Source organism: Labeo rohita, chromosome 15, assembly GCF_022985175.1.
Source record: "Labeo rohita strain BAU-BD-2019 chromosome 15, IGBB_LRoh.1.0, whole genome shotgun sequence".
NCBI classification, from domain to species: Eukaryota; Metazoa; Chordata; class Actinopteri; order Cypriniformes; family Cyprinidae; genus Labeo; species Labeo rohita.
The window spans coordinates 19,244,806-19,259,205 of NC_066883.1; the positions used below are offsets into that span (position 1 = coordinate 19,244,806).

At 39.0% G+C, this 14,400-nt stretch overlaps 1 protein-coding gene across 1 annotated transcript in view; it reads left to right on the forward strand.

Annotated features, from left to right (window-relative positions):
- Positions 1-14,164, forward strand: part of LOC127177231 (protein KIAA0100-like) — a 29,327-nt gene extending 15,163 nt beyond the window's left edge. The window contains 22 exon segments of the mRNA XM_051129374.1: positions 7-209; positions 288-406; positions 940-1,163; positions 1,298-1,488; positions 2,683-2,782; positions 2,869-3,068; positions 3,165-3,462; positions 3,592-3,749; positions 3,831-4,037; positions 4,122-4,221; positions 6,794-6,976; positions 7,067-7,188; positions 7,273-7,428; positions 7,514-7,632; positions 7,720-7,900; positions 8,042-8,128; positions 10,273-10,383; positions 10,486-10,621; positions 11,064-11,185; positions 11,394-11,495; positions 12,762-12,896; positions 12,988-14,164. Of these exon segments, the coding sequence (XP_050985331.1) occupies positions 7-209; positions 288-406; positions 940-1,163; positions 1,298-1,488; positions 2,683-2,782; positions 2,869-3,068; positions 3,165-3,462; positions 3,592-3,749; positions 3,831-4,037; positions 4,122-4,221; positions 6,794-6,976; positions 7,067-7,188; positions 7,273-7,428; positions 7,514-7,632; positions 7,720-7,900; positions 8,042-8,128; positions 10,273-10,383; positions 10,486-10,621; positions 11,064-11,185; positions 11,394-11,495; positions 12,762-12,896; positions 12,988-13,173 (3,440 nt within the window). The 3' untranslated portion in view covers positions 13,174-14,164.
- Positions 14,165-14,400: the final 236 nt, after the last annotated feature.

A 14,400-nucleotide genomic window follows, 5' to 3' on the forward strand; every position in this document is an offset into this window, starting at 1 on the left:
ATGTAGCGAATATTTCCCTCTACACCATTGTGTGGGGGCCGTGCTGGGATCCTGCTTGGACACTGATTGGCCAGGCTGTTGATTTACTGACCAAACCCACAGCTGACCCGTCCCCTCTTCTAACCTGGTGGGATAAAAGCAGACTTCTATTGCATGGCCGCTGGGTAATGGACATCGAACAGGCCAACCTGCATCAGCTTGCAACTGAGGTACTAACAAGCACACCCACATGCAACCCCTCACACGTGCAGATATCTAATGTTAACTGTACTGTTTTATTTGTGTAGGACCCTTACAACACCACAGAGAACCTACACTGGGAGTGGAGCAAGCTAAACTTTGACTGGAATCCTGGGCAGTTTGTCTTCAAGGGTGACCTGGATGTCAACGTTAGAACAGCCTCCAAGTACGTGACATTTTGATTTAAAGGGATAGTTTGCCTAAAAATGAAAATTCTGTAATTAATTACTCACCCTCATGTTGTTCCAAACCCGTAAGACATTCATTCATCTTCGGAACGCATATAAATATATTTTTGATGAAATTCAAGAGCTTTTTGGCCCCATAGACGGCAAAACAACTACCATGTTCAAGGCTCAGAAAGTAGTAAGGACATCATTAAAATAGTCCATGTGACATCATTGGTTCAACTGTAATGTTATGAAGCTACAAGAATACTTTTTGTGTGCAAAGAAAACAAAAATAATGGCTTTATTCAACAATAATTTAACGATGTCATTACTACCTTTCTGGGCTGTTTGAGCGTTTCATCTGTGTTACTGTCTATGCAGGGTCAGAAAGCTCTCATATTTCATCAGAAATGTCTTAATTTGTGTTATGAAGATGAACTCTTTAGGGTTTAGTACGACATGAGGGTGAGTAATTTAAAGAATTAAAGAATTAAACTGTCCCTTTAAATTGTGATCTGTTTCTATACAGGTATGATGATATCTGCTTCCTGCACCTCCCGAGCCTATGCATGACCCTTGACCTCCAATGGTTATGCCATGGTAATCCACATGACCACCATGCTGTAATGCTCTGTGTAGCAGAGAATGTTGCGGATGTCACCTCAGGCCAGCCGCACGACTCCTACAGGGCCTTCCGCTCTGAAAACCTCAACCTCTCCATCACCATGGACCTCGACCAGCATTGTGGCAAAGGTTAGAACTATAGCTTGTTTCATAGATGCTGATAAAAGCTACAAGGCTTTTTAAAATGGATGGCAGTCATGTAGTGTATTCCAGACGTATTTTAAGCTCTGGTTTTAAAGGCTGGTGTTTGTGTTTTCTCTCAGAGCCCTGTCAACCCAGAATCCTCCTCTACAGCAGCACCCTGCGCTGGATGCAGAACTTCTGGGCCACTTGGACCAGCGTGTCCCGGCCCATCTGCAGAGGCAAGCTCTTCCACAGCCTCAGACCCACTCGCAGGAAGCTCGGCCAGCACTACAAGCAGATGTCCTATACGGCGTCTTTCCCGCAGCTACAGGTGACACACCTGCTTCTTTTGGGCGATACTTTATGCACGCCTCCCTTTTATATTAGTTAAAAGGAATGGTTAACCCAAAAATGAAAACTTCCCCATTATTTACTCACCCTCAAGCCATCCTAGGTGTATATGACTTTCTTCTTTCAGATGAATACAGTCAGAGTTCTATTAAAAAATGTCCTGGCTCTTCCAAGCTTTATAATGGTAGTGAATGGGTGTTGAGATTTTGAAGCCAAATCAAGTGCGTCCATCCATCATAAAAAGTACTCCACACAGCTCCACGGTTTATACAGTTGTAAATGTGGATATTTTTCTTATAAAAACGCATTGATTCGCCACAGAAGACCTTTTTCTAACCTCCTGGAGCCGTGTGGAGCACATCTATGATGGATGGATGCACTGGATTTCAAAATCTCAACAGGTTAGCCACTTGCTAGTGGTAGCCTGTTACAGTTGAGTACATAACATATATTTCACTTACCACATAAAGAGAGATGACTGATAGGACGATGATGAATGATTTGCAGATCCTGAGCACCACTGATAAACATCTAATCTTGTAAAATATGTGGTAAGAAGGCCTACTACCACTCCGTGTAATCGCAAATCTCGAAAGTGAAAGTAAAAACCGAACATGCATTCAAAAGCAATTTCAACGTACCGCATATTAGTAACAGCTCCCTAATTCCCGTAATTTATGTACAGTATAATTACCCAACAATATACTTGCAAGCGAAAACATTAAAATGTATTTTTTCTTCCCATCTTGTATTTAGGGGTTTCTTAGTACGTCATTTCCTTTTTGAACATGGTATCAAATTCGGACAAATCCCTAATGGGAAGTGTAAAATATTTTTGACATATTAGGAAGTTAATAATTAATAGGAAACACTGATTTCTTGAGTCAGGACTACCCATACTATAGACTGGTATGTTTTTGTATTAAAATACTAGTGCGTTTGATGTCCAGTGCGTACTAAACATTTGATGAAAAATTCTGAATCGTGATTAAAAATAGGAAAAACGTGAATCGTTTTTTAATCGAATCGTGACCCCAAGAATCTAAATAAATTGAATCATGAGGTACTGAAAGATTCCCTCCCCTATCTTTCATCATATTGGAAAGATTCATGAGTTGATAAGTAAATATGATGACATATCCGAGGTTAAACCTGTCTTAATGTTCCTGTGCAGGTCCATTACTGGGCATCGTTTGCTCAGCAGAGAGGCATTCAGGTGGAGTGCAGTAAAGGTCATGTCTTCACCAGAGGAGCACAGAGGCTCATCCCACAGGGTGAGAGACCAAACAGCCTCAGTCACTCTCCCCACTTGACACACTGTTAAAATGTTCTGCTGAAATGATCGATGCATGTTTTACAGCTGGCACTGTGATGAGACGACTGATCTCCGAGTGGAACGTTACTCAGATGGTGAGCGAGCTCTCTCTGGTCACTGTGCACCTCATGGCCTCCACATGGGACGAGACAGCCGACCACCAGATTAACACCCAGGTGAAGAAGACCCACCTGCTCAGCCTGTCCTCACTCAGCTACCAGAGACAGAGCAACCGCATAGAGGAGGTGGGGCGCAATTTTTGGTTCAAAAAAATTTTCCCCAGTGTAAGTAGGCCTTTATTGATTGACAAACCAACTATATCACTGCTTAAATTGTCTTAGGAGGTGAACTTAAAAGACGAGAGCAATGCTTCCTACACACACAAGTTGTGTTTGGTGGATCTGAGGGCTTCGTGGACCACGACCAACCGGAATATTGCCTTTGGTTTGTACGACGGCTATAAAAAAGCAGCCGTGCTGAAGAGAAACCTCTCTACTGAGGCTCTGAAGGGTCTGCGGATTGACACCCAGGTGCAGACAAAAAAGCTGAAACGCTCCATGTCCAGCTACTCGTCAAACACGGCTCCCGCTACACCAGTCATCACCACAACCACTCGTCCAGAGAAGAGTCAGAATGAAGGTGTGCTCTTCTTGTAATTGTAATTGAAATCTGGTAGCTCATTTGCCAATTGCTAATTGGAACTGGTGAGTCTTCTGTGTACCCAGGCTTTCTTTGCCCCAGTTGATGTATTTATGTGATCCCTTTTAGGAACATCCATGCTGCAGAAGCTCATCGAGGAGACTGATAAGTTTGTGGTCTTCTCTGAAGAGGATGCAGGAGTGAGTGACCAGCTCTGTGGGATTGCCGCATGCCAGACGGATGATGTGTACAACCGCAACTGGTTCATAGAGCTTGTCAACGGTCAGGTATGAATTTAGCTTTGAGAGCAGTAACCCATAATGCAAGATACTGTTTAAGCAGGTCTAAACATCTTCCCATGTGTTTAGATGATGCTTCGAGGCACAGAGACTGCCGGTTGCGTACTGGTATCTGCCGCCAAGGCTCAACTACTGCAATGTGAGCACCATCCTGCTTGGTACAACGACACGCTCAAGCAGAAGACCACTTGGACGTGTCTGCTGGATGGTATGCAGTACTTTGCCACCATGGAGCAAAACCCCTCTGAACAGGAAGACTGGCAGCTGTGGCTGGAGGTGGGTTCAGCAGAAGTTATCATGCATTTATAATCAATGAAACATTGAATTAAATTGATCATATCTCATTTTGTGGACCTACAGGTTAAGAACATTGAGGAGCACAGGCAGAGGAACCTGGACTCAGTCCAGGAGCTTATGGAGAGCGGCCAGGCTGTTGGAGGCATGGTCAGCACCACCACAGGTGTGCAATTTTAACACTTGAGTTCATTAAAGCGTTAAAAGGTTAGTTCACCCAAAAATGAAAATATTGTCATTAATTACTCAACCTCATGTCATTCTAAACCCGTAAGACTTGTTCATCTTTAGAACATTATTAAAACCAGCAACCAACTAGTCCAGGGGTTCCCCAACTCGGTCCTGGAGGGCTGGTGTCCTGCAGAGTTTAGCTCTAACTTGCCTCAACACACCTGCCGGGAAGTTTCTAGTATGCCTAGTGAGAGCTTGATTAGTTGGTTCAGGTGTGTCTAATTGGGGTTGGAGCTCTGCAGGACACCGGACCTCCAGGGCTGAGTTTGGGCACCCCTGAACTAGTCAGTCAGCTAGGGGTCAAATAAGTGAGTAGTTAACAATTTAGCAGTAAAATTCACGTTAACCATATTCTAATATGATAACTAGTTGACTTGTCAGCTGTGCTGTTCCTTCAGTGGCAAATTTATCTAACAACCAACTAGTCAATTTATTAGGAGTCAAGTAAATGAGTAGTTAGCATTTTAGCTGTAAAATTTAAAGTAACGTTGAACGTATTCTAGTTTGACAACTAGTAGACTTGTCAACCATGCTGTCCCTTCATGGTAAATTTAACTGCCAACTAGTCAATTTATTAGTGATTAACTAAATGAGTAGTTAGCATTTTAGCTGTAATATTTAAGGTAACATTATCTGTATTCTAGTTTGACAACTAGTAGACTTGTCAACTGTGCTTTCTCTTCAGTAGTAAATTTATCTAACAACCAAGTAGTCAATTCATTAGCAGTCAAATAAATGAGTAGTTAGTATTTTAGTTGTAATATTTAAGGTAACGTTAATGGTATTCTAGTTTGACAACTAGTACAATTGTCAACTGTACTGTCCCTTTAATGGTAAAATTTTCTAACAACCAACTAGTCGGTTTATTAGGTGTCAACTAAATGAGTATTTAGCATTTTAGCTGTAATATATAAGGTAATGTTAAAATGTTCTACTTTGACAGCTAATAGATTTAACAACCATTCACTCCCTTCAATGGTAAATTTATCTAACAACCAACTAGTCAATTTATTAGTGATTAACAAAATGAGTAGTTAGCATTTTAGCTGTAATATTTAAGGTAACGTTATCTGTATTCTAGTTTGACAACTAGTAGACTTGTCAACTGTGCTTTCTCTTCAGTAGTAAATTTATCTAACAACCAAGTAGTCAATTCATTAGCAGTCAAATAAATGAGTAGTTAGTATTTTAGTTGTAATATTTAAGGTAACGTTAATGGTATTCTAGTTTGACAACTAGTACAATTGTCAACTGTACTGTCCCTTTAATGGTAAAATTTTCTAACAACCAACTAGTCGGTTTATTAGGTGTCAACTAAATGAGTATTTAGCATTTTAGCTGTAATATTTAAGGTAATGTTAAAATGTTCTACTTTGACAGCTAATAGATTTAACAACCATTCACTCCCTTCAATGGTAAATTTATCTAACAACCAACTAGTCAATTTAATAGGGGCCAACTAAATGAGTAGTTAGCATTTTAGCTCTAATATTTAAGATAACATTAACTGTATTCTAGTTTGACAACTACTAGAATTGCGAACTGTTCTGTCCCTTCATGGTAAATTTTTCTAAAAATCAACTAGCCACTTTATTAGGGGTCAACCAAATGAGTCGTTAGCATTTTAGCTGAAAATTTTAAGTTAATGTTATCTGTATTCTAGTTTGACAACTAGTAGACTTGTCAACCGTGCTGTCCCTTCAATGGTAAATTTATCTAACAACCAACTAGTCAATTTAATAGGGGCCAACTAAATGAGTAGTTAGCATTTTAGCTGTAATATTTAAGGTAACATTAACCATATTTTAGTTTGACAACTAGTAGACTTGTCAACCATGCTGTCCCTTCAAGGTAAATTTGTCTAACTACCAACTAGTCAATTTATTAGTGATTAACTAAATGAGTATTTAGCATTTTAGCTGTAATATTTAAGGTAACGTTAACTAGTCCGTTTTTTGGGTGTCAGCTAAATGAGTAGTTAGCATTTTAGTAATATTTAAGGTAATGTTAAACGTTCCAGTTTCACAACTAGTAGACCTGTCAACCATTCTGTCCCTTCAATGGTGAATTTATCTAACAAACTAGTCAATTTATTAGGAATCAAATAAATGAGTAGCTAGCATTTTAGCTCTAGTATTTAAGGTAATGTTAAATGTATTCTAGTTTGACAACTAGTAGACTAAACTGTGCTGTCTCTTCATGGTAAATTTATCTAACCACCATGTTCAACAACTGTGTTCTAGTTTGACAGCTAGTATGAAATCCATGAGCTTTGTGACTTTGCATAGACAGCAACCCAACTACCCAGAAAGGTAGTAAGGACATTGTTAAATAGTCCATGTGACATCAGTGGTTCGACCGAAATGTTATGAAGCTACGAGAACTTTTTTGAGCAAAGAAAACTAAAATAATGACCATCTTCGTTCCTTTGTGGCAACACCTTTTGCACATCCAATCAGCAGCCACAGTTTAGTTTATCTGACCTGTTTCTTCTTGCTCCGATTTAGATTGGAACCAGCCATCCCAAGTACAGGAGACCCAGCAGGTCCAGCGTATCATCTCTCGCTGTAGCTGTCGCATGTACTACATCGGGTACAGCCACGACATCGACCCTGAACTGGCCACCTCCATCAAACCACCAGAGATCCGTGACCGTCATGAGAAGGAGGACCTTTTAAAGAAACAGGCTGGTATGTAACCTCAAGCGGAACAGGACTGGCTTATGATGCTAGTAGTTGTTCTGTCAGAGATATATTATTGCTTTGTTCCGGTCATATCAGGTGCAGTCGACACTTTCACCCTCATCCACAATGACCTGGAGATTTCCACCAATCCAGTGCAGTACTCCATGATCCTGGACATAGTCAATAACTTGCTGCTCCACGTGGAGCCCCGGCGCAAGGTTCGAACTGACTGCAATTGGTCTGAACATTAGTTTTGCAATGTGTTCTTGTGTTGTATTTGCCAAATCTTTTGCTGTGTTTAGGAGCACAGCGAGAGAAAACAGCGTGTACGGTTCCAGCTAGAGATCTCCAGCAACCCTGAGGAGCAGCGTAGCAGTATCTTGCACCTTCAGGAAGCCGTACGCCAGCATTTGGCTCAGATTCGTTGCCTGGAGAAACTGATCTACTCCAACATGAGGGTTAGTCCACCTAGTGTGTTCAATGAGGTCATGTCCTACAGACTACTCTGAGGTTCATTCATAATGACTTATTTGACTCTTACAGTCCCAGTCAGAAGAGTGCAGAGGAGATGACCTGTCGGAAATCAACCACATGCAAAATCAGCTCAACCAAGAGAAGACGGACATGCAGATGAAGAGTGAGGAGCTCAACATCCTCATCCGGTCAGTCACTGTCACAATTCTAGCAGTTGATCATCAAATATTAGTTCAAAATGTTTAGATTTATCACTGTTTGTTGCCTCCTTTAAGGTGTTTTAAGGACTTTCAACTGCAAAGGGCAAACAAATTGGAGCTGCGTAAACCCCCAGAAGATGTTAGCGTTGTGCGTCGTACTGAGTTCTACTTTGCTCAGGCCCGCTGGTGTCTCACAGAAGAAGATGGACAGCTGGGTATAGCTGAACTTGAACTGCAGCGGTTCATGTATAGCAAGGTGAGTCTGCAAGGACTCACAATACAAATGTTTTGGTTGAAGTTGCTGAATGCTGTTTGCTAATCATTGGTAAAACGTTAGTTACTGTGTATGTGACTGCGTCAGTGGCTACATGTCTTAATGGGATGTTCTCTTTCACAGCTGAATAAGTCAGATGACACAGCAGAGCATCTCCTAGAATTGGGCTGGTTCACCATGAATAACCTGCTTCCCAATGCTGCATACAAGGTACTGCTTAATGATTCACACTGGATGTCCAAGTTGAGGAAATAACTAAACCATGTGACAGTTGAGATGTGTAATTGAAAATCTGCTGTTATTGTTCTCTAACTTATGCAAATGTCTCTGTGTGGTTGTTTACGCATGTTTAAATCAGTCTGAACGGAAGCCTGCATAGGGGGCTGGTTTAATGCATATAGATTTTTTTTCATACCATTTGTTAGAGAGGGTGCATGATGGTCTACTAATTGTCCAAAACATTAGTCCAACTAGACAGTTACTAGAAATAAACATACAAAAAATAGTCAGCCACGCTGTTCCTTGTCTATCACCTAGTTTACTAATTTATCTAATAACCTAGTCAATCAACTAGGGGTCAACTAAATGAGTAATTAGCATTTTAGCTGTAATATTTAAGATAATATTAACTTTATTCTATTTTACAAACTAGTAGACTTGTCAATGGTGCTGTCCGTTCAGTGGTAAATTTATCTAACTACCAACTAGTCAATCTATGAGGGGTCAACTAAATGAGCAATTACCATTTTAGCTATAATATTTAAGATAACATTAACCGTATTCTAGTTTGACAACTAGTAGACTTCTCAACCATCCTGTCTTCATGGTAAATTTATCTAACAACCAACTAGTCAATCGACTAGGGGTAAACTAAATGAGTAGTTAGCATTTTAGCTGTAATATTTAAGGTAACGTTAACCGGATTCTAGTTTGACAACTAGTATGCTTGTAAACTGTGCTGTCCCTTCATGCTAAATCTAACAACCAACTAGTCATCAACTAGAGGTCAACTAAATGAGTACTTAGCATTTTAACTGTAGTATTTAAGGTGACGTTAACATATTCAAGTTTGACAACTTGTAAACTTATCAGCTGTGCTGACCCTTCAAAGGTAAATTTATCTAACAACCAACTAGTCAATCAACAAGGGGTCAACTAAATGAGTAGTTAACATTTTACCTGTAATATTTAAGGTAGCATTATGCATATTCTAGGCTGTTTGACAACTAGTAGTCTTGTCAGCCATACTGTCCCTTAACTGTAAATTTATCTAACAACCAACTAGTCCGTTTATTTGGGATCATCTAAATGAGTAGTTAGCATTTTAGATGTAATATTAAAGTAACATGTTAACTATTCTGGTAGATTTGTTAACCATACTGTCCCCTCATGAACCATCCTGTCACCTAGTTTTCTAATGCATCCAACTAGTTAATTAATTAAGGGCCAGTTAATTAAGTATTTAGCATTTTAGCTGTTAAATGTAAGGTAAAAAGTTGACAGTATTCTAGTTTAGCAATCAGCAGACTTGACCCTCCCCTGATGATCATCTAGTGTTTTAGTTGTCCAGCAGCCAACTAGTTTATTAGTTAGGGGTCCTGTTTATTTTTATAGCATTTCACCTCCATTTACAGTAAATGTGTACATGTAAATTATATTGAGGTTTTGTTAATTTTGATTTGAAACTTTTTCATCGTAATTACAGATATAGTATTAAAATGAATTATTATTAGCCATCATAATTATTGCTTTAGTAGCAAATTATCGAACATAAAATTGTCTGATGATAGCATTATTATAATCATTTTGTGAGGACTGTGATAGCGTCCATGTTGTACATCCCTAAGAAACATGTTGGACCATTGTCTTGTGAACATGATCCTAAACCAGCCTAATTATACAGGTCTTCCAACTAGTCATTCAGACAACCAGAACATTTTAGCATTTTGCACATCTCTACTATTTGTTAATCTTATAACTCTTGGTTTTTCTTGTGCAGCATGTAAGGGTATGTATGGAGTGGGTAAAATCCTATGTTTGTTAGTCGACATATTCGTCCTCATCCAGACATATGCCTGCTCAGAGAGTTTTTATGTTTCTGTTTGGACAAAATTCACCTGCATTCTAACTTGTAGTTTGATATCGCAGGCTCGTTGCATTGCCTTCCACTTTTACGTCTTTTGTCTCTTTTTTTTTTGTTTTTGTTTTTTTTTTCATCTGTCCAATCATTTTCGGTTGGCTTTGACCAGCAGGATATGCAACCATGTCCATGTTTTCCTTTGTTTTGTGGTTTGCATCTAGACAAACACAAGTACTTGATGTGGGTGTAACTGTGCTCATGTTCTGTGTTATAGGTTGTTTTGCGCCCTCAGAGCCCCTGTCAATCAGGACGCCAGCTTGCCCTCCGCATCTTCAGTAAAGTCCGCCCTCCAGTGGGAGGGATTTCCGTCAAAGAGCACTTTGAGGTCAATATCATGAAATCTATTTCTGTTTGCATCAATACACAGGAGGATCCTATTCTAACATACATCCGTCATCATCCTTCTGAAAAATGCTTTTATTTGTAGGTAAATGTGGTACCACTTACCATTCAGCTCATGTACCAGTTCTTCAAGAGGATGATGGGATTTTTCTTCCCTGGACGAAATGTGGAAGAAGAGGAAGTTGGGGATGAGGAAGACAAGTTTAGACTGGTTACTACAGGTTTGTGAAATTTTCTTTCTTGTCATGAGCATGACCTTCCCATCGCAACAGGGATAATCAACTTTGTTCATAATTTCATCATATGCAAGTAATTCAAAATAATTACAATTTATCAAAGTGCAAGAAAAATTCTGATACTCTGAATAGCCAGAATTGGTCTTTATGTTCCTGTTTTACCCACTCTCTGCACTCGCTGTACTGACATCCATAGTGCAGCCCGTGTTGATCAATATCGGTTTACATCGATTTTTTTCTCCTTTGCGCTCCAGTGAGGGTATTAGATTGCTGTGTGCTGATGTTATGTCACACTGATGGCCCATCCTGGGCTATTAAAAGCTCATCGCTCCATTGACATTGGAGGGTTTTGTGTCTGAAATGGCTTCAGGGTGACTTTCCTGTGCATTGTGGAGTGTCTAAGGCTTGTTTTCTTCTTAAATCGCAGGTGTCGTGAAACCCAGACAGCTCTCTGAAGACTCCATAGGAGGGCTTGGACCCGGGAAAGGGGTCGCGCAAGGGTTAAATCGAACCGCTGGTGTCAGGAGATCATTTCGCAAACCACCTGAGGTACTTTTAGTTCAATGTGATGATAAAAAATGCCTGCTTATGATAGATATTTGCCTTTTGATTTTTAGTTTTTTTTTGTTGTTTGTTTTTTCATTTGTTCATTATAGAGCTTCATTTGCAGTCTGTAATGAATTATGATGTTCTCAAATAGAAGTCACAAATGAAGTGTAACCAAGGTTTTTAACCTAAAAATGTATTTCCCTTTCAGCATCCTGTTGATGACATTGATAAGATGAAAGAAAGAGCAGCCATGAATAATTCTTTCATCTACATCAAGATTCCCCAGGTTCCCCTCTGTGTCAGTTACAAGGTTGGTTGCACTAAATGAATACAAAGAAGAGTTATAATTGACCCTTCGCAAACTTTCAACACACTCAAATGTCTCTAGTATGATAAAACAGTGCTGCTTTTTCCTACATGCGCATGACCAGAAAAAGCAGAAGCGCTCAAACATTTACAGATAATGTACTCACCCCCTTCTCATCCAAGATGTTCATTTCTTTCTTTCTTCAGCTGTAAAGAAGTGATATTTTTTGAGGGAAACGTTTCAGGATTTTTCTCCATATAATGGACTGATATGGTGCCCCAATTTTGAACTTCCAAAATGCAGTTTAAATGCGGCTTCAAACAATCCCAAATGTGGTTGTAAACGATCCCAGCCATGGAAGAAGGGTCTTTCATATTTCATATTAAAGCATGAATGAAACTACAAGCGTGTCAGAGCCACGTCACCTTCAGCAGTGGCAGCTCTTAAAGTAATAGCAGCCAAATACACTAATAACCCAGCTGCTGTGATTTCTGTTAATCAGAGAATGAAAGGATTTAAGGATTCATCTAAATTTAGTATTTAGTGTTTGATAACTTTATTAAATTTCTGTATATTTCCCTCTTGCTGAAGGGCACAGGTAAATAATGGGTTTATGTGAAGATTGTTTCTAGTTCACTAAACTTAGTTGTTATTTTTAAATTATAATAATTGTTAAAATTTATAGCATTATACTGTAATGTTGAATAGCTATAGTCAGTGGTTAAATAATGGGGAAAAAAAGACCAATTTCCTAGAGACAGTAATATTGGTATCAGTCATACTCACCTTCCGTCATAAAAAGATATTAAACAAATATTCAAAATATTTTTGGTTCTACATTAATTTGAAGATTGAATGTAAAATTATTACAATGTAAAAGTACATTTAAAAACATTAATGTTAGGTGGCAATTAATTTCAAAAAGGTGTGATTAATTAGTAAAAAAAATAATAATTTGACAGCACTAGTGGTTACACTAATTTTCAAGTTCACCAATTTTAATCTACTATCATGTCTGGCATATTTGTCTGTCAGTTTCGGCGTTTTGATTGGTCAAATTGCCTGTCAATCAAATTTCTGGCGAAGGGTCAGTTAATCTTCAAGATTTAAGGAAATGGATTACAATTACTTGAATTACAAGACAAGAAGTGACAAGAAATGACACTGTTTTTAGAAAAAAAATCAACAATATTTGAAATAATTGTTAATATTTAGTTTATCACATTCTCTAGTGTTCCTCTATATGTTTCTCTCATTGTGTATCTGTAGGGAGAGAAGAGCAGTGTAGACTGGAAGGATCTGAACCTGGTTCTGCCCTGTTTGGAGTATCATAACAACACTTGGACCTGGCTGGACTTCGCTATGGCTGTGAAGAGAGACAGTCGCAAAGCTCTAGTCGCACAGGTAATAGCTCTCAATCCCGAAACACATACTTTAAACAACATATAATAGGAGTCTGCTCAAACTCCATTACACTTTTGTCCCAAATAAACAGATGATAAAGGAGAAGCTGCGGTTGAAACCCGCCTCAGGCTCAGAGTCTCGAGGTAAAGCAACCGATGGGAAAACAGACAGCAGCCTCCAGCAACAAGTGGAGGATGAGAAAGCGAGACTTCTGATCGGCTTCAGCACCGCCGACAAGAGCTCCAGCAAAAAGAGCATCTTCAGTCGCCGCAAGTGAAGCTCCTTCAAAGATGCTGGTCTTGAAAAAGCGCTGCTGTGTCTTACTGCAGAAGGAATGGACGATGAGAAGCAAACAAAGTCCGAGGTCTCTCTCCTCTTCACCAGTGGTGCCTTTAAACGTCCACGCAGGGTGTGGACATGGAAACCAGCCCATTGGTCAAGCCGTGACTGCAGGTGCTGGTCCTGCTATGGGAGAATGGATTGTCGTTCTACTGTCTAATATGAGTGCTGTACACCTAAAATTGTTTTTGATGTGCTCCTATTGTGCCATAAATCATTTCAACATGTTTAAATTAACTCCATACAGCATTAAACCTTTATTTAGTAAGATAACATCCTTGCAGCTCAAGACAGTGTCCTACAATTCAACGGTTTGTCTATGGTTTGCGTTTGGAGCTTTGTGACGCCTCTCCTGCTGGATCAGGAGATACTTGTAGGCCAGAATCTGAAATTCACACATACTGGTAACCCATATTATTCCACAATTAGTGAAATATCACTGAATTAAATCAAGGATTTGTCCCCATCAGTATGTTAAATTGTACATGATATTAGCTAGCTGACCACTGTTTTACTGTACTAACTACATAGTGCAATACAAAAGCGAATGGACTGAGGATCTTCTGCCTGTGGACCAGTTGGACATCATGGGAAGCTTGGTCTTGTTTTATCCCATTTTTGCAGCCTGTCTGATTAATGCTTTGTAATTTTAACACTATGGCACTTTTTACACAAAATATTTTCTGATATTTTTGTATCTGTGGTTATCTTCTGTATTATTTCAATTATGCTGCTGATTTTTGCTTGTCAGCTTCAAAAGTGGAATTTGTTATTTCAGCTTAAATGTTTAAAAATGAGCACTATTTAGATTTTTTTCCCCCACTGTATTAGGCAATGGGCCTAGTATTGTTCTTTGTACAAATAATGGGAGGTATTAAATGTCAGCAAGCATGTAAATTAATATTTGTCAATAAAATAAAAGCAGGCCCCAAAAGCCCTTCAGACTGAGTTATTTTTAACTTTATTATGTAAATAATCCATAATCAATCCTATTCAATTAAAATAGTTTTAAATAAATGTTACAGAAAATGTAAGTAGGAGCATGATATACTAGTATAAAATATTGTAGTTGCTTAGAAATGTATTAGACTTAATTATAAAGATGTGCATAATATGCTAGTATAAGATATGATCGCTAACCAAATAGTGCTTTTTATCCTTCAGT